Source organism: Lytechinus variegatus, chromosome 10 (genome assembly GCF_018143015.1).
Source record: "Lytechinus variegatus isolate NC3 chromosome 10, Lvar_3.0, whole genome shotgun sequence".
Lineage (NCBI taxonomy): Eukaryota > Metazoa > Echinodermata > Echinoidea > Temnopleuroida > Toxopneustidae > Lytechinus > Lytechinus variegatus.
This window is the reverse complement of record NC_054749.1, coordinates 13,667,787-13,688,559: the sequence shown is the minus strand read 5'-3', so window position 1 is coordinate 13,688,559 and position 20,773 is coordinate 13,667,787. Positions and strand designations below refer to the sequence as shown.

The 20,773-nt window shown below is 37.2% G+C and overlaps 1 protein-coding gene across 11 annotated transcripts in view; it reads right to left on the bottom strand.

Moving 5' to 3' along the window:
* The window catches only part of LOC121422412 (WASH complex subunit 2-like), a 151,627-nt gene that overhangs the window by 82,504 nt on the left and 48,350 nt on the right, over positions 1-20,773 (bottom strand). For 10 of the 11 annotated variants that reach the window (XM_041617426.1, XM_041617428.1, XM_041617429.1 and 7 more), the window contains exons 6-13: positions 20,323-20,416; positions 18,878-18,948; positions 17,027-17,110; positions 14,416-14,487; positions 12,994-13,081; positions 12,152-12,295; positions 9,846-9,967; positions 3,325-3,400 (exon numbers count right to left, since the gene is read on the bottom strand). In XM_041617426.1, the coding sequence (XP_041473360.1) occupies positions 3,325-3,400; positions 9,846-9,967; positions 12,152-12,295; positions 12,994-13,081; positions 14,416-14,487; positions 17,027-17,110; positions 18,878-18,948; positions 20,323-20,416 (751 nt within the window). The remainder of the gene's footprint in view (positions 1-3,324; positions 3,401-9,845; positions 9,968-12,151; positions 12,296-12,993; positions 13,082-14,415; positions 14,488-17,026; positions 17,111-18,877; positions 18,949-20,322; positions 20,417-20,773) is intronic. The other variant, XM_041617427.1, reaches the window with a different exon arrangement.

Below are 20,773 nucleotides of genomic sequence, written 5' to 3'. Positions count from 1 at the left end.
TTACTTCTATAAATGTCCTAATGTGAACAATACTGGAAATAAATGTTGATGAACTGATAGGACTTGATGGATAGATGGTTGGACAAACGTGTATGATCCGCATATCAGCGTGGGCGCATTGTGTTTCTGACTCTCGCCTTTCAAACAGAGGGTCGTGGGTTTGAATCCTAGCCATGGCATGTTTTCCTTCAGCAAGGAATTTATCCACACTGTGCTGCCCTCGACCCAGGTGAGACGAATGGGTACCCGGCAGGATGAATTCCTTGAATGCAAGAGCGCTGAAAGGCAGCTCAAGCTAAAGCCGGGGTAATGATAATAATAACAATGCGCCTCGGAATAGATTGTTTCTAGAAAGATGGCGCTGTAGAAATGGCTATCATTATCATATTGCATAATCCTTAAAACATTTGCATAGAATCTGAACAAAATGATCTAACCTGATTCCTGGGGCCTGTTGCGTAAAAGACACCATAATGGTAACTTTGCCATCCAATGGTTATTACCATGGTAACAATGCTCCATATCCAATCAGAATCAAGGATTTCAGGCAAGTTACATGCAATATTGGATGGCTGAGGTATCGTAAGAGTAACTTTTAAGCAACAGGACCAAGGGGGGGGGGGGCATTTAATAAATTTGTAATAATACCAACTTACCAACGAGAGTTAAAAGCTATTGAAATCCTTCAATCTGATCGGCTAAAAATAAAACTGAGCATTTATTCATGCACAAGGACCTAAGTTTTTGAAGCACGTTTGTCATCAAGGAATCCCCTAGCTGCCTTCACAAGGAAAGCAAGACCCTTTTCTGCTAACAGCTATTTCATCAACAAGAGCACAGCTCTGTCACCCACCATAAAAATAAATAATGACTGGAAAGAAGATGAAAGAAATCTTAATCCCTGCAGGATATGAATTTATGATTGGGTGTGATTCACATCGTGAAAGTTTGCTCTTAAAGAAATACAAATCACTCTACCATAGAAACCAGGAGCACAGGCAGAAGATAGAGATAAATCAAAGGAAAGGGATAACTCCAAGGGGGGCATTCCCCGCACCCCCCATGTACAGAAGAAAGGAGAGATAAAGAGAGAAAGATACAATATGGGATACGGCAGGAAATTTGAGCTCAGCTCCTTCCGGAAGTATGTCATGAAACAAGACCTCTACAGAGATTACTTCCAACTTGCTACCTGATATCTTGTCACTGTTCCACAATATTAATATCTTTCATTGTTTTTGTATTTTTTTCTAACAGACCTCTTGAATTCTCCCAAGTCGCATGGCATTGGTTTGTAGCGCAAGAAAAGCGATACTTTCTCTCCTGTACTTCCTACTTGTAGTGCGCAATACAGGAAGGAAATGAAGTTATTCTTTGGATGGGATTTTTCTTAAACTGGCCTAATATCCAGGATTTCATTATTTATTTACATATGAATATTGATTACCGTAAGTAACGGTGTATTAACCGCACCCGTGTATTAACCGCACCCCCAACTTTGGACTAAAAAACAAAAAACAAAAAAAATTCTCACATTTACATGCATATTTGAGGTACATGTACGAAGAAACAAAATCTAAGTTTTTAAGATTTCAAAGTATCCAAAGAGATTACCGGTATGCGGAAATAATATGCTGTTCTTGATCAATTCATCTACAAATGTTAGAAAGAAAGAACGGTCCCCGGCCGACAATATTGGCAACTTATACACTCACTCACCTCACAGTCACAGTGTACACACACAGCACTGCCATTACATTGCAAACTACGATACAGTACCAGTCATGCCAGTACATCTTATCAAATTATGATCTGTGTCTTTCCCAGCGTAGGAGGAAGAAACATTCACATTTCTTGCATCACAATCTCACAATCACTTTCAGAAATTTGATGTCTTAGCATGAATTTTGGATACCGGATTACAGGAAGGTTCAAGAAACAAAGAAATTGACATTTTTTCCAGTTGTTTTTTACGGCTTCGTGTCGTCTCTCTCACTGCGTGGTTTACATGGTATCTTATGAAAAGCAAACAGGAAGGAAAAAAAACAAGCTGGCGCGAAATCGAAAAGGGACTTTGAATAGCGCCAGCTTAAGTCGCACTACAACCACATTACAACGCAATAATTAAGCTCACTCAACTCTCGCTCAGCAGTGACAAAATATTACCGAGTATGCTTGGCGTCTCTTTTAAATTAGCCAGGGAACTTCACTACTTTGAATCAAGAATAAAGTCAAAATTAGTGTCATGAAGGTGGGTGCGTTTGTTATGGACAATATTTGATTAAGATCATAATAATTGCTTCCCATTACCCTCGGCTCATACCCCTCTAAACGACATTGCCTGGGCGGCTACGCCCGGCCACTCGATGTGTTGTGATCTGGCAGACATCGTACATGTACGGGAGGGGTTACGGCGGGCTGGCTCAGACCCGTCACCGTGTATAAACCGCACCCCCGACTTTTGCTTCTATCCCGCCGAGAAAAAGGTGCGGTTAATACACCGTTACTTACGGTATTGCATAAGGACATTAGTAATCAATATGAGTAAATTGGAAATTCTATCATTTGAAATAGATATACTTCATAAACAAACTAATAAGTTTGAAATCTAAATAATTTTCCTGTCAACCCAAATGATAAAGAATTAAAATTGATGACATATGATGAAAGATATCTAGACCGATCATTCCGAGGTGTAGAACAGTTGTTTTAGTGGCCAAAACAAATATGGAGTAGTGTGTGTGCACAGCGCTTTGTAACCGAAAGGAAAAGGCGCTATATCAAATGACTTTTGGATTGGATGGATTGGATACAAGATTCTTAAACTTTTAATACATGTACATTAAATTTATGAATATCTACATTGTAAAGTTGGATTATTGATTTCAAGAACATTCATGGTTAGATATCTACCAGGCATGCTTACATCCTATCAAATCAAACATCAAATAACAAAACAAATTTTGGGGTAGAGTGGAAATGAGCAAAAAAAATGACAGAGAAAGATGAAACAAGAAGAGGGCAATAGAGTAGTAGAGTGGAATGGGGGAAAGGATGAATAAGGAACAATGGAATCAACAAGGAGGAGAATCACATTAGTATAAAGTCATGGTGTACATTTCAGTTGGCCTACCTGACCAAATTTCTCATATAAAGAAAAGACTAAGAGAAGTGAAGATAATTAGAAAACGTAGTAACTGACAAAGTCTTTAATTTTTTTTAATATCATATTTGCCTCTATATGTGCAAACATTTGCAAATCATGGATAATTGTTACTGTTTCATTTTGATTTATGAATAAATCAAACTTAAAGGTTGACTTACCGACTATGTCCTCGTAAACATGGTCTGATGTAACGTCCCTCCTGACAGCTGATGGCTTCTCATCAAACAAACCTCCCTGGATTTGAAAATAAGAAACAGAAATACAATGACCTGGATGCATGGCAGATATCCAACTCATTTCAAGATCATATACATTTCTTCGCATGAATACTGTCCTTCCAAACCTGCGAAACCTGAGCAGTTGCAGGAAAATGCATATCTTGGCAGAGCAGTTAGGACTAACACTTCATGTGACAGTGATGTGATACCTTTGAAGGATGTTTCTAAGGGGAAGGACTTTCCAAGGGAACATTCATGATCACATTAGGTTAATCATCTTGATGATGACGGCAGCAATGGTTGACGACACCGTCAAGGTCTTGACGCCCTTCAGGTAGCTGATCGCCTGTTGATACCCTGGAAGGCACTATGCGTCATCCATCAAACAATCATTTTGTCATGATTCCACTTGTGCACACAGGTGATATATCACTTTATAACAACATGAACCACATCATAGCTGAACTAGGCTCTATTAAAAAGCTTGTTTGAAACCACTGATACTGCATCAAGTCATACCTGTTCACAAGATCATTTCATGTAAACCCTATGTGTTGTCAAATTCAATGAATCATGACCGATGATACAGCCTTACGTAGATTTGGAAAGACCGTTCCACATAGACCTAATTCACTTCTTCCCATTTAATGATTACATCTTCAAGATTATTATCTTGTTAACTGACCGAAATGCGAGTGCCCTTCAGGCGTTTGATGGCACCAGGCACACTCCTGCAAGACTTGGACAACCACTTGCGGATAGGCGAGACGTTCTTGTACCCTTCGACCGTCAGAGAGAAATTCCCTTGGTCCAGTCTCATGATGGCGCGACTGTCACCATACGTGGCCAAGCACACAAAAATGTCATCCTTACTGGCATCAGGGGGGAAGGCTATTGCCATATCCCCATAAAGGTGAAAACCCTTCACCAAGAAATTCTTCAGGGTACCGCCCAAGGGGTGTAAGAGAGGTAAAAAAAAATGGCCACACCTAGATGTTAGCACCCATGCTGATGTCTCCACTCCAGAGCTGCTCCGTGGTTTTGACGATGGACGGGGGGCAAGAATGGCGTGCCACGACAAAAGAGACGTCTGTTGGAGCCATGTTTGGATCTTGGTGGAGTCGCACAAAGCTTCTTGCGATCATCATGGAAACCTGGTATATTATCTCTCTCAACACCTCTGAAGATGCATTGGGTAGTCTCATATATTTCATACCCTATAGTAGGTTGCAAAACCATTATTGACAAATCTGTAGGGTTTAACTCTCTTCATATCAACACGAAGAACTCTGAAGGGTTAGTCACACCTGCTTGCTGGTCAAAATATATTTCCCCTCCTTTATCTTGCTGGGGCAATGGTGAAATAAAGCCATAATACAGAAAAAAAGGAAAGTTCCCATTCAATCCTTGCAATGCTTCAGTCACTAGAGTAATCAATCTCTGCGATATGATCAAGAATTTGGTGACCTTGGTTGGAACCACGATAAACTATATACAGCAACCCTCAATAAAACTATCATAACTATTGTTCAACGAGTCTGAAACCGGAGACTAATAAGCGTGGCACCCCAGTAGACAAAGTTCTCTTCTTTCATTCTAACTAAGAACTTACATCCTCTAATCCCTATCAACAACAAGCTTACCCTACTGAGGCTCGTATCATAAAACTTGTTATTACAACTTTGTAATAACATTTAAAAGCTACTGAAATCCTGCAATATGATTGGCTGATGGTAAATTTGTAATAGATGTTGTGCATTTGTTACTATAACAAGTCTTTATGAAACGTGGCCCTGGAGAATATTATTCCTACTACTGTCTAACTTTGAAAGTGTGCACTTGTTTTCTGATGTGTGGACTATTTTTTATCGTACACACAGTATACAAGTACTTGTATTACACCCGACTGGAAAAGACGTAGATTTCCTGAATTTAACACAAATTTCCATTTATTAACTTGAAACTCTCAAGGTAATCAAGGTAAATTCTTACCGAGAACTGTCAATTTTTGGATGACCTGCATGCAGAAAGATGCGTTTTTATTGCATGTTCCCTAGGTTACACTGAAGAAATATTTATGTAACAGACTCACTGAATAGCATGACTTCCAGCCCTGCCCCCATAGAGGTTACACCAGAAACATAATGCTTAATCAGAATTCTTTGAGATATCCCCCCCCCCCTTAAGGATGGAAATCGCAGTTGTTTAAAAGTAAACCTAGCAAAATCAACCCTTAAGGATTGCTTTGTAAAAAAATTCTACAATATTCCTCAGTACAAATATTTCAGGAAGACCTTTTCAATGATTTTTCAAGAATTTTTTTGTTTTTAAAGCCAAGTCCCTAAAAGACAATTCAATTTTTAAAAACTAGAAACGTGCAAATGGTAGAGAATAGATGACCATTTGAGTGGGATGATGGGGGGGGGGGGCTCAAAGCACTCAGATGAATTTAAAATAAAGAGCAAAGAGGAATCTTCACTCGACACTAAAATGTGAACCCTCTTCAGACTCCCTTTGCTATCCACCCAATACAATGCTTTCATGAACTTGATTTTCTTCCAGTGTGAACAGAGCTCGGTAGCTCCTGTGCTACCCAAGTGACACGATACTACCAGATGCAACCAAGAAACAATCATAAACAAGCCCCTCTACAACTTATTTTACAAAGTCGATAATTTCACTTGTCTCTTCATGCCTAATCGAGTTGAATCAGCAACATGAATCACTCCGAGTGGGACTACAGTGAATGCTATACATAGAAGAGTATGTAGAGTAGAGATGGGAGGGAGGGAAGTTATGTCTTAACCGCATTACCAACGGATACAGTCATAGCTCATGTTATTTCACTATTTGTTTATATTTTGTTGGGTATGGTTCAGCCTGGTCGGTATATTTTACTTTCTCATTGGTGTATGCATTGAGAGTCCACAAAATAGCAAAGTAAGTCAAAGTGTATTTGATATTGCAAATCTAGCAACTTTTATATACACATCTTTCATGGAGAAGGTATAAAGAAGGGAAATATATTAATACAGAAAATATTATACAGATATTGACTAATTGGGTGTGTAATATAAACATTCTTTGGACCGCCGGATTTGTATTTTCCAGAGGGGTTATATTTTCCCGAAGCGCGCAGCGCTGAGGGAAAATATGATCACGAGGGAAAATATTAATCCTTTAGGTGGTCCAAAGAATGTTTTTTTTACACATCCCATCAGTCAATATCTGTTATATTAGATAGCCTCTAATTAAAGTTAGGCCTAACGATGCATGCAGCATGTATATGATATTCACAGTGATTGATTGAACTGGTATAGATCTAACGTTAGATCTTGATCTATAGATATCTATAAATAACGTTAGTGTAACCCTTTTCTATTCAAATCAACTTTGTTTAGGCCTAGCCCTAGATTTAAATCCAAGTTCGAGCCCAGGACCCAAGGCAGGCCGATAATGCATGGTAACATCTAATCCACAAGAGGGCGCCATACACGTAGAAAAATATATTCATGGACCGGTTGGTCAATATATTCATCGAAGGTGGACCGGCTGGGAAAATACATTGATTTTGATCATATCACGTGACGCGTAATGGACCAATCGCGCTCGGCTATCTGTCTTGGCTATCTAATATAGTCAATAAATGAAATAATCATGAGAAAACTGAACATCTTGTGGGCGCATTATGGTCGAGTGGTTCTGACTCTCACCTTCCAAACAGAGGGTCGTGGGTTCAAATCATATCCATGGTAGGATTAGGTATGTTTTTCTTCAGCAAGAAATCAACACTGTGCTGCACTTGACCCAGGTTAGGTGAATGGGTGCCAGGCAGGATTAATTCCTCGCATGCACTAATGGTAACTCAAGCTAAAACCGGGTAATAATAGCAGCGCTCTAATCCCCCTATTATTATTATTCATTATAATCTTTCTCCCAATGAATAATAAGTTTTCATTCATCAGGTTACTCTTAAAAGAAGTAATGGTGTCTTTGTATGGTAAAATGACAATGTGTTAAAGAAACACTACTAAAGCTATTTACTTGTAAGTAAGCATACAAAATATGCAATTATCTAATGGACACAAAAAAATGTGAAATATTGAACAGGGGGAGATGGGAGAAAAATAGATGAGTAGGCCTACAGACTAAAACAGAATCCGCAAATGCAAAGTATGTAAATAATCAGAGCGTGAGAGAAACTGACAAACAGACAAAAACAGATTGACAGAGAAAAACAACGAAACACAGAGACAAAGAGACAAACAGTAATAAAATAAATAAATTGTTGGACTTGACTTGTTTTCCAATAGAAAAAAGTGCAGTCTTTAAGTACGTAAAACATACCACATTGAATAATAAATTTCACCTAGAAAATAATTAACCTTCTAAACGATTCACTACAATTTTAAACAATACATATTTGGCACAGGCGCCAATGCATTTTTCAAAGAAATTTCTTAGGTTTTCTATCAGATCAAGGTGTCAAATGCGGCGCCCATTACACCCAAATTGATCCAAATTACTAGAGCACTTTTTATAGATCACAAAGTAAATGTCAAACCTCAACAAACATCCATCAAGTGAAATGTCAACATGGTAATCAAATCTTGAAATGATATCATTCCAATCGTAAACAAAGACTACTCATGCTTACTAAATAACATCTCAATACAGAATTCATAGAAGGGCTATAATAAGGGTGCTTCCATCACGCCATGACGTTGCTTTCTGATCTTGTCATTGAAGTGTTCTGTTCATATGGAAACAACGTATATTTTTAAATTAACTCATGACGCATCCAGTCTCAAACAATAACCCACCAGCAATAAAGGAACTTTTATTTTTGATGACGGCCGTTTCTACGACGATGAAATCTGCGCGCGCATCAAATCAGGATCCCGTTTCATAAAGACTATATATAATAAATGCAAATTTTATATAACAAATTTAATATCAGCGAATCATATTGAAATATTTCAGTAGCTTTTAATTGTTACCACTAAATGGGGCCCTAAGGTTTGGTCCTTCCTCCTCTGTTTTTTTGGGGGGTAGATCATCGTTGTACTATAAACGACAACGTGACCCTAGTCACACTGGTCACATGATATTTCACAGTACTTCATGGTCAATAATATCTTAACCCTTTCCATGCATCTTCCCACCAATGCACACTTGGTGCCGCGCAAACCTCGCGTTTCAAGCTTGAAAAAACACTGCATTGTTTGTAGGGCACGTCATGGTCTAGTGGTTCTGACTCTCGCCTTTCAAACAGAGGGTCATGGGTTCAAATCCTAGCCGTGGCGTGTTTTCCTTTAGCAATGAATTTATCCACAATGTGCTGCACTCAACCCAGGGGAGGTAAATGGGTACCGGCAGGAAATAATTCCTCAAAAAGCTGTGTGCACCTGAATAGGTAGCCTAGCTTAGCCGGGTAATAATAGCAGGGCCCGCTGGGAGAACAGTTTTTGGAACTGAAGTGTAAATATACCGTTATTATTATTATTTCTATTATCATTACTATTATTATTCCCTCCCTGAAAATAATACAGCACAGAGGGGCTCATGGCCTTGCAAATAAAGATTTAAAAATCAAAACTCTCAATTCACTGGACAGAAACACCCTGACAGCACAATTAGAGTTTCGAAAAACCGTAGTTGAAGCATCAACTGTCAAAAGAATTAACTAATAATTCAAGTGCATTAAGACATTCACGCTTGATACAAGGAGGGTAAAATGTCATATCACGAGGCTCGTGTGAACTAAGCCTTTGTTTCATCAAGACCACACAAGGTGACGGTGGAAGATGAGATTATAAGAGTGTCAGACTGGATTGTATTTACCATGATAGAAGGGTCGAACCTTCATTGGTATTGGCAGTTTTCTACTTGTTCTGGTAAATTAAGCTTTTGGCATTCATCCGGAACTAATAATATAAAACCTAGGTTCACACTTTTTTTGTGTTTTGGGTCGTTTTGAAGAGTTATATTTACCAGACGGCTTCACATGTGTCACATCATGGGGGGGTAGAGAGAGATAGAGACAGGAGAAGAAAGAAGAGGAGAAGGATAGGAAAGAGAAGGAGGAGGAAAATGGGAGAAGAGAAAGCGAAGCTTTTATTTTGCTTTTCATCCATATTTTCAATGGAAAAAAAAAAAAATAGTATTGTGCAGGTATCCACCTTGTTAGGTGCTCAAGGCACTCCTATATTACCCCAGCAAGGCTAGTATACTGATCCTGGTGCTCACAGCTTTTTGAGAAATTCCTGCCAGTACCCATTTACCTCAACTGGGTTGAGTGCAGCACAATGTGGGTAAATTTCTTGCTCAAGGAAACACAACATGGTTTGGAATCGAACCCACATCCCTCAGATTAAAGACAAGAGTCTTAACCACTAGGTCACGATGCACCCTGAAATAGCAGGGATTAAAATTATAACCAAATTTAAGACATTTCTTACATCATCTTCCTTGTCATCGTCAAAGAGTCCTCCTCCTGAACTACTGAAAAGTCCTTTTCTTCCAAATGGAGAATCGTCTGCTTCTCCATCTTGGCCAGCCTGCTCACTAAATAGATTATCATCTGAAGATAAAAAAATAATTAAATTATTCTCATTTAAGAGGATTATTGAAGAAAATGTATTTATCTCAATCTCCATAATTTTTCTTCTTGTCTTGCAATGATTTCCATTTTTCTATCGAGAATGTTGACCTTAAAAGCCTGTATTGGTTATCTTTTCATTTTAAAACGACAAATGAAATGGCAACCAAATATCTTAATAAAACAACTGCATTCATGACTAAGAATGCAAAACTTCAAATTATACATTACATATTGTAAATCATAAAGAATAAAACCTTTAAGTTTACAAGGACCTTTAAGTAAGGAAAAGTGTCAGTCACTACAACTACTATGATAAAAATTAAAATAGGTATTACTTTTCAAATTAAACTTATCGACAAATTTTGATATGTAATTGCAATGAAATTTTTCATATTCCTGTATTTCAATATCAACATATACACCATTGCTTTTTTCAAAAATATACTCATTTCCCTCAACATCATAATCCCAACTCTACACTTTCCAAGCTTAATCCAGCTTAATCCCATGGGGTCAGATAGCATGACACACTAACAAATAGATAGCTTCCTCCAGCTGAGGGGGACTGAACCGCTCCCCTCTAAATCCCCTTCCAATGGCCACGCCCACAAAATGTTGTTACTCACACAACATATATCACTGCCAATGAAGCGTTGCTTTAATAGATTCATTCCAGCCTTTATCTCAAGCCAGCAGGTTACTGCTCCTGCTTTTTCCTTCATTAATCCCCCTTAATCCATATTGATATTTCTGGATTAATCCCAACTGAGATTAAGAGGTTTGGATTGTCAGAGTACAGGAGTGCTGCAGTCATTTCTTATCTTCTTCAAAAACTAATTATTGCAGGCAAATACAGCACTATTGTTTGAAGGGAAACAGTAAGCTGAATCCTTATACTTCAGTACCTACTGTATAAGTCCATGAAGCATTAAATTAGAGTTGTAGTATCTTTATTACAGGCTTTTCTGTTGACAACTTTGAAACTATATTGGCAAGCCAATAAATAAAAATTATGATAACCAACTGTTTGTCAGAGCAAAACACTTCTCATCAAACTTGAAATTGACATTTGTATAATTGTGTATATTTACCGTGACAAGACAATTGCTCCGGTCTCAATATCTTAGAGTGCAAAGGGTAAGAGCTAAGACTGTAATCAAGTTTTTAATTCAGAATAATGTAAAGATAAGAATTAGGGTTTGCTTAGTTTTGAAGTTTAGGTTTTGTGTTTGGCTTTAATAACATGCAGATTTTTCATCGGAGCAATAGTCGCTGGAGCAATTGTCATGGAAACCTATTTACGACAGGTCAGATCTGTCAAACCCTCCCCTAACTTCCTCCGTCAACAGGGGGAAGAATGGGAGGAGGGGGCGTCGTCTTCCCCAAGTTCACGTTCATATAATGTACAAATACATGATTAAAGAACAAGCGAGGCAAAAAAAAAAAAGCATTTTTGTGGGGTGTTATAAACTTTGACAGATCCTAACCTTTAAGTGATAAATAACTGATAATTTTTTTTCTCTCTGATACCAGGCTTTGCCTCCAGCTGGCGTCCCTCACTAATTCAATAACTGCTACCAAATTAACCACAGATGTGACTCCTGATAACTCAATCACAGATTAAGAAGAACTTTGTAAAGCTCCCTCTCCAGTTCAAAACACAGCAGATAGAATGCAGTGTTTTCTTCTGTATTAGTCCACGCTCAAAATTTGTAATTTCTTTCCTTTCTGCAGGGTGGTCTACAAATTTAGTAAATTTTGATCCCTAAAAGTTAAAATATTTCTTAGGGTTTTAGAGTTGTGGGTTTTTTTTTGTTGATGTTTTTTATTAATTGTTGGGTAGACATTGGCAATTACAAACATCATCAAATTAAATCAATTCTATCAAGTTGGGGAAAAACATATTATATTTTTAGTCACTATATTTTGTACAAATCTGAAGCTGCAAACATGGAGATTGTGAAATTGGTTTAAAAAGAAAGAAAGGTCACAACTGTTCAGAGCTTTTTACATAAATCCCCTGGAAAAACTCCACCCCTCCTCAGTCTGATTATGCTATAAAAAAAAACCATCTAAAATCTATCTTAACATTGATGAGACTGTTGACTGTAATCATGAGTTTATCTCTAATGAAATGAAGGGGTGATATCATTCAATACATACCTTCAGTCTTAGATGTCGATCTCTTCTTTTTGCTCTTCTTTTCTCTATCCAGGGGAAGTTTCTTTCTTCTCGTTCCTTTCTTGGAGCTTTCCTGAGATGATGCCTTGCTATCTTCTGAGATGGATCGATTCCTGTTAGATTCATCTACAGAGAAAGAAAATATAAAGGGGGTATCACTGTCTGTGGGGGCATCGAGGTCTAGTGGTTAAGACTCTCATCTTTCAATCTGAAGGACAGGGGTTCGATTCCAAGCCATGGCGTATTTTTCTTCAGCAAGAAATTTACCCACATTATGCAGTACTCAACCCAGGTGAGGTAAATGGGTACCGGCAGGAAGTAATTCCTCAAAAGCTATGCGCACCGGAATCGGTAGACTAGCTTAGCCGCGGTATAGGAGTGCCTTGAGCACCTACTAGCAAAGGTGGATACGTGCGCTATACAAATCTTATATTATTAAACCATAACTTAAGAGTTTAAATAAAAATGAGTTCAGAATACTGGTGACAAGGTCCTGTACATTTGCCCCAGCTGTGAGACCCTGTTGTGGTATTCACTTGTAATCCAAGCTTACAAGTTGTAAGTTACATTGATGCAGAGGATGGAGAGCAGAGCCCTGGTAACTTTTTTTTTTTGGATGGTGACATCAATGGTCCTTCTCAGACGTAAATAATGATATTTCATTGATATAAGCCTGTAGAACTTGATTACGCACACATGCTCCATATATGGAAATACAAGTTCGTGTGTGAAACATTCATTTTTTATTCTGTTCAGATATCATCAACAGTAAATCCATGCCATTGGAGGAGAGGGTCAGAAAGAAAAAGGGCGTGGTCGCTCACCTGTCGTCTCCCCTGGTTCCTGGTTGGGTGCACCCCTCTGCATACCACCTCCTAGCTTGGCGGACAACTCATCTTGGAAGTTCATTGGCTGAACAGTAAACAGAGAGGGGAAAAGATTCATGTAAGAACTCTGTAAGCATACATTATCACCAGCACAGGTTGATAAAAAACTGATCCTTGGTGGTATTTCACACAGGGGTGTGAGCGGTCACAAATAAAAAGATCTGAAAAAAGCTGAAGAGTGTTGAAAAATTCTGAAATAGAAAGAGCTCCCATACTTTTGTACAGAGGAAAGCCCAAAATAAGCTGAAATTAAGCTGAAATCAGCTAAAAATTTGAACTCTCACCCCTGTTCACAAACACGAAAATGTGATTAAAATCACATAAATTTCCAATTGCTTGCAAACTGATCAAACACGTGTTTCACCAATATCACTCAACTTAACCCATTGGCTACTGACTTCTAATAACTCCCATAGGCATATTACAAGAGCCACCCGATTTTCGCAGTTGATGTAACCTAAGCTAAACCATGATGAGACGACTACAGATACCTACATCCCATCCCACTAACATCAACAGCTGAATGTATGTACTTGAACATAGCTCATAATAAACAAGGATATGGCATAAAATGACTGAAATAACAAGGATACTGGTACATTGCACATATCATTTTCATTCTATCGTTCTTATGAAGATATCATTGAACTGTATCTAATACAAATGTAAATGTGTAATCAAATTGCATTTTATTGAAATTTGAATCATTGTCAATATTATTATTATTCCATGTAATTCAGCCTTTGGGTGCCATGTGTTTGGTTGTTGAATACATACCATTTTACTACTAAATACCACTTTACTACTACTACTACTACTACTACTACTACTACTACTACTACTACTACTACTACTACTAATATTACTACTACTACTACTGACTACGACTATACTACACCATGCAAGGACTAATGCAGTAAAAACAAAAGGGTATCTGTATAAACAGATGGAGGATATAAAGATGATTTCATGTTCAGTGTTGGTGCTCGATGTCACTGTTGGTGTTGGTGTTAGGAGTAACAATATAACGCAATATTTATATACCAATGTATATAAACCCTACATACTATTACCCTGATGTGGCTTTCAAGCATTCAAGGAATTCCTTCCCACCCAGTACCCATTGGGAATTATTCTGATTCTTGTCCTGAGGTTCAACAACACATTTGTGTTTCCAAAGGTGATCCAAACTCCAAAGCATAAGATTCATCCAAGAACCAACTTGATTTTGGTGTTGGGTGCTGTGCAGATGTACAAAACTAACCAAACACCAACATCATATGGTCGACACCAACACCAAAGGTCAATGCCAACACCGAAGGGTCAACACGGAAATTGAAATCAACCATTGTATTATACCTGTGCTGCGGCCTCCTGGTCCGACGGTTCGTCATCATCAAACAGCCCGGTATCGGACTCCTCGGAATCGCTCTGTTAGTCAAAACGGGGGTCAGGGTTAAGGTCAGGTTAATAACATCATGCAGTACATAACAACACGATCGTGCCTACTGCGTCCCAACACCTTTTTGACACCCTCCCAAAACATATAATAGGGCTTTACGTTAAATGGTGGGTGGTCTGGTGGGTGTTTCATAAAGCTGCTCGGAAGTTACCAGAGACTTTACTTTTGACTGGTGAGCTAAATCCACAGCAATGAAAATTTGGTGCACATGATTCATCACAAGAAAAGATCACCAGTCATTTGCAAAGTCTCTTGTAAATTCCGAACAGCTTTATGAAACTCCCACCTGTTTATACAGAGAATGCCGAATACTGCAATTGCCAGATCGATTCCCTGTCCATGCACTCGGCACAGATGCTTCTGTCTTCTGCATTTTCATGGCGCTTTCCAGAAAAAAAATAACGCAGAAAAAGAGGCAACGCAACCCTTGCCGACCTTCGTACAGGAAATTTTGCATATATATCCTGCATCTGCATGTATGACTGAATTCTACTGCAGTATTCAGCATTCTCTGTAACATTCCTTTCAGGTAATGTAAAATAAGGGACTCAGATTTCAATGCTGAGCAAATATGATTGATAATATGAGTTATAATCGCATGTAATCAGGAATATAAACTTTATAATGTTCAATGATTTTGCATTTATAGCAGGGTGTTACTGTTAATGTATCCAAATTCTATAAACTTTATTGATATATAAAATGCAAAAACTTGTTGTCCCTATATGTATCTACTCAACTCTTATGCAAATGGGGGATCTAATAATCACTAGTCTTCAAATGATGATTTCACTATTGAATAAGGATAATTAAATTCCAACCCCGTCTATTGCTCGTCGGGTGGACTTGATGATAAAAATCACTCTTCAAAAATGCTGTAATTACTGTCCTAGACCATGGGCGGAGAGAGAGAGCGAGCATTGGAGATTTCAGTAATTGCATAATTATAATAGGTCAAGTGTTGATTAGGATCGCATTATTTCAGTCAGACTTGTTAAAAACCCTGTCTCCTTCTGGTATGAAAACCAGAGGTAAATGAACTTTTGGGAAAATGTTCCTGGTAAATCGTAATGCTGCCCTCTATAGTTTGAAATGGTAATTACTGTAGCTAGCATTGTTTTCAGGATAGTTTCCCTCACTTTGAGACTTCGGGAGCATTTCATGAAAAGTTTTATCAGTGATTTTTCTCTGACTTATTGGCTCTTAACCAATTAGGCACAAGGATTTGCAGTAGCTTAAAGGAAACCAAAACCCGAGAAGAGAAGTAATCTTATTGGAAAGAGTAAAATGAGAGGAAAAAATTTAAAAAAAGTTTCATCAAAATCGGTTATGAAATAAGCAAGTTATGGACGTTTAAAAAGTCTTGTTGTACTTACTACGTGGATCCTCAAATTGGCAAACGTGCTTCAAAATGGCTGATTTTGTGGACAACTCTCCTTTTGTTTCGTACACATATTTTCAGATTTTCCCCTTTATTTTACATATTTCATATTATCTCCTCCTGACCTTGGCATATATGGTGTAGATTATATTTTCCCATGACATATGTTGTGCTCAGGAGGCAAGATGCAATTTGAAAGATAATGAGAAAAATCTGAAAATTTGTGTACAAAACAAATGGAGAGTTGTCCACAAAATCAGCAATTTTGAAGCACATTTGCCAATTTGAGGATGCCCATAGAAAGTACAACAAGAGTTTTCAAACTCCCATAACTGCTAATTTCATACCCGATTTTGATGAAACTTTTTTAAATTGTTCCTCTCATTTTACTCTTTCCAATAAGATTACTTCTCTTCTTGGGTTTTGGTTTCCTTTAAAACATCTGTTGATGAAAATCAATGATAAAAATCTTTATGGAATGCTCCCCAGTATATTGAGTTACCTCTACCTGGGACATTCATCAAAGGTGTTATGGGTGGGGCGGGGGGGAGGAGGGGGGACCTCTACTCTATAGACAAGTGCATACTGTGAAGATACGGGTGTTCAACATGCTAATTCAGATCCCATTGATTCTGTGTGGAAGATTCCATAGGAAACCATGGAAAGAGTTCTACCCCCCCCCAAAAAAAAAAAAATTATAAAAATTATAAAAAAATGACAATAATAATTAAATATTTGAATCATTATTATGAAGTCTGTGCTTGACTTTTTTTCAAAATCAAATTAAATCACTTAATTATTTAAAACAATCTTACAGTTTAAATGTTGAGGGTGATAATGAAACGTAAAGCACTTTGAGGATTATTTGCACCATATTAAATTACCACGTTATATATATATATTTGTTCACCCAATTGTTCCTAAAACGATTGTGCAATAAATTGACATGCTAAAAAGGTGGTTTATTTTAAAGAATAGCTCCCATTTTCACCCATTTTTGTCAGTCAATTTATGCAGTTATAATTCTCTACTCAACAGAAAAAGTACAAACCCCTTTCATCTGAATTGTATTTTTGTAATCACTTGTGGGAAACCTAAATGGTTTAATGTAAGTAATGCTAATTTACCCTATTGGTGGATGTTGCGGTTGTATCAGCCGTCATCTTCTGCCTTCCCCCGGTGAACTCAGACTCTGTCTCTGTGTCAGTATACTAAAATAGAATTTTTAAAAAAATCATCAATTAATGACATTTGAAATTTATCAATCCACACTTTATTATATAAGTCCCTAGAACATGATTTTCATGTTTGTCAATAAATATGAAAATCGTTAACATAAAAAGACTAAATTTAGTGAGTCCTTGAAAAAATTACATCATAAGCAGTTATATACTGCTTGATATGGAGGGACTATGAAATGTGTTTAGCAATGTTTCATAAAAATTATTTTATTTTTATTATTATTATTTTAAGTATTTTTTAGTGTTAATGCAAGTTCACCTATTCAGTTTTATTGTATGATTGCTTTTTGTTTGCAATCAATATCTTATGTCTCTGTAATTTTACTTTTTTATGTACATTTCAACCTGCCTTGAACCAGTATAGGTTCATGGACCTGGTTTTGCTTGTTACTCTTTCATAGTTTCACTTTGTTCATTTGTATACTGCTTTTCTATGAAATAAAGAAATGATTACAATCATATAGAATTTCCATTTTAACAGTTTAAAACAACTGAAATCATTTGATTTGATTGGCTGATAATAAACCTATCATAGAAATTGTCCATTTGTTTTCATAACAAGTCTTGTTGAAACATGACAGTTGTCTTTATGGAATTCAACAATTTTTTTATTTTCTAGAATTCAAATGTGAATCATACGAATGATTAAGATATGAGTCTGTGGAATTAAAATATCAACACCCACAAAAGGAGGGATTTTATTTCAAATTACGGTACAAAAGCAAACACGATGTCAACATCTGTCGCTGAACTGATGAAGTTTATAATGAACCCACATAGACTTCACAGTCTCCGCCTTCCTCGGGGGTATACCCAAGATAATTCATCATATAATCACATGAATGATAAATTCATATGATAGACAGCTGGGGTACCCTTCAGAATTAATCAATTAGTGGGATCCATGGGGGGAGACTGCAAAAGGGTTCTAATGACAATGGGCATGGCTCTAATTTCCACTTTAATTGGAAACGAACCGTACGGACGCAACGTCCCTCTCCCATGCACTGCAGGAGGGGGGAAAACTTCAATTAAGACTGTCGCTCGTAATTAAGCATTTGACCCAATGAGAAAATGGACTATTTCCTCGAAGAGGAACCCAACGACCTAGAAGATGACATAGCAGGTTGTCATGGCAATGTATGGCCTTTACCGGTACTTTCAAGAAAGGTAACATTAGAATAAGAGGAAATAATGATGTCCGCTATTATCTCTTTCATAGTAAGACACTTGTCAAATTTTCGGGACGGGAGATATGGCTGGTTGTCACGGCAACTTATGACCTTTATTTAACATATATTTTTGAGAAACAAACATTAAAGAAGAGGTCATTATGAAAGTTATGACCCTCTTCATATCAAAAACTTGTCAAATGTTCAGAGTGAGTTTGAATCTTGTTTCAGCGTGAACAAAACATTACTGCTTAGTCCCAGACCATTCGTACCATGTTTTAATTATGCGAGAGCCTTAAAACCCCATTCCACAGAGTAAAAACTCTGAAAGGCCACTGTATGAAACTTGCTTGATCTTGATCTTTCAAAAGGTCTTTCAAGCAACTTTCAAAGATCTCCAAGGTCTTTCAAGATTTCTGATGGATCTTTCAGTGGTCTTTGTGGTCCTCTTGAGTCCGAAAACTCTTTTGAAACGGTTCAAAACAGTCTTTTAAAGGTCTCCCCTCTGTGGAATGGGGACCTTATAATACAACCACAAAGAAAGGCAATCACAATACTTCCATACCTCAGAATCTGACAACTCCGACTTCTCTGAATCACTGATAGTTTCCACACTTGATTCGTCATCTTCTTCTTCTAGAAGATAAAAAAGAAAAAAAAAGAAAGCAAAATGAGAACTACATTTCAAAGATTACTTCCCAACCTTAACATAATAAGAGAGGAAACAAACAGCTTAAAATCAAAGTTGCTTCTGGGCAATTCCATAAAAAAAGTACACCCGACCCATTATACGTGGGACCTTCATGAAATTTTCTGTCTCTTATTTCTGGTTCTTATGACAGTCTGTAATGTTCATCTGGTAAACCATAAAATGTCTTTTTTAAAAATCAAGGCCTACATTTTATTCTGGCAAAAACAAACATCAACAATTGTTTAATGGAAACAATCATTACTCAGAATTTTTATTGGCAAATACATGTACAACTTTAATTCAAAGCATTATATAAACCAAATACTTGATCAAAATCATTATTTACTCATCCATGCCAACACTATCAACAACTCAGGCCATACAGACGAGAGTAGCAACTATGGAAGAAACAAGCTTTGTGACATTACTAAGCCATTCAGATGGTAGCTTAATCCAAACCTTAATCTTGTGGATTAGCCATGAATGGAGAATATTTTCTCTATTTTGTAGCAAATTTGACATTTTCTTGAGCATGACGGATTAGAATTTCTGTATTCCTGCCGAACAAGAATATTCTTTCTGGAAACCAAGTTAATTCAAGACTTGCCATTAATAGTGTACATGTATACACTCCACTGCGCATTACAATAATAAAAGGTAAAATAGTTAACAAGATAAATACGAAAAACACGTAAGTACGATTAAGTTCAAAATTCTGGAAAAGGGAAGCCTACTATCTCTACAAATTATACAACAAAAAGTGAAATTGCTACGCTCTTGAAAAAGGTAGGTTTTTAGTTTAGTTTTGAAGAAGGTAATAGATAAAGCATTTCTTATTGAGGAAGGGAGACTATTCCAGAAGACAGAATAAAGACAGAATCCCAGCCATGGCGTAATTTCCTTCAGCAAGAAATTTATCCACATTGTGCTGCACTCAACCCAGGTGAGGTGAATGGGTACCTGGCAGGAATTTATTCCTTGAAATGCATGTGCCCTGTAATCATAGTAATTACGGCAGCCAAGCTACAGCTGGGGTAATAATATCCAAGTCCTTTGGAAGCGCATACATGTAGAGACATTATTCATAATTGTAATATGCGCTATACAAGAACTGTTTAATATTATTATTATTATTATTAAGACACATATCATGCACTGATATCTATAGTACTACACCACTACTATTTGTCAATAAAAAACATCTAAAATGTAAATTCAGTTTCTGTCAAAAAAAGAGAAATATTATTATATTTGTATAAAACAAAGCTTTTTGTAGATTTTTCAGGTAATTTTTAGAAAATAACTTTTAAGATACCTACCTTCTTCACTTAAGTCCATCAGCCCGACATCATCGTCTTGCATGAAGGCTGGCGTTCCAATGATGTACGGAAGTGATCTATGGCCATACATGTCCTGTAAGTATAGAACACATGGAAAACAAATTGAGCAAACTGAAAATAAACAATGTTTCATCATTGTTATTAGAAAGTGCAATATAATAATAATGTGATATTTTACCCAGGGTAGCCACTTCAGTTCTGAAAATTGTTCTTGCAGCGGGCCCTGCTTAACACTATAAGGTTATTATCATGTTGCAGATCATTCTGTTTCAGAGTCTTGGAATATTTGGGTTGGCTTGCTATATAATGTATTAATCTATGCACATTCATGTACATGTACAGTATACATGTACATGTATGTATACATGGCAAGGCGTTTATCTACATTTGCCAATCTCAACCCAGAAGTAGTGAATGGGTACCCGGTAGG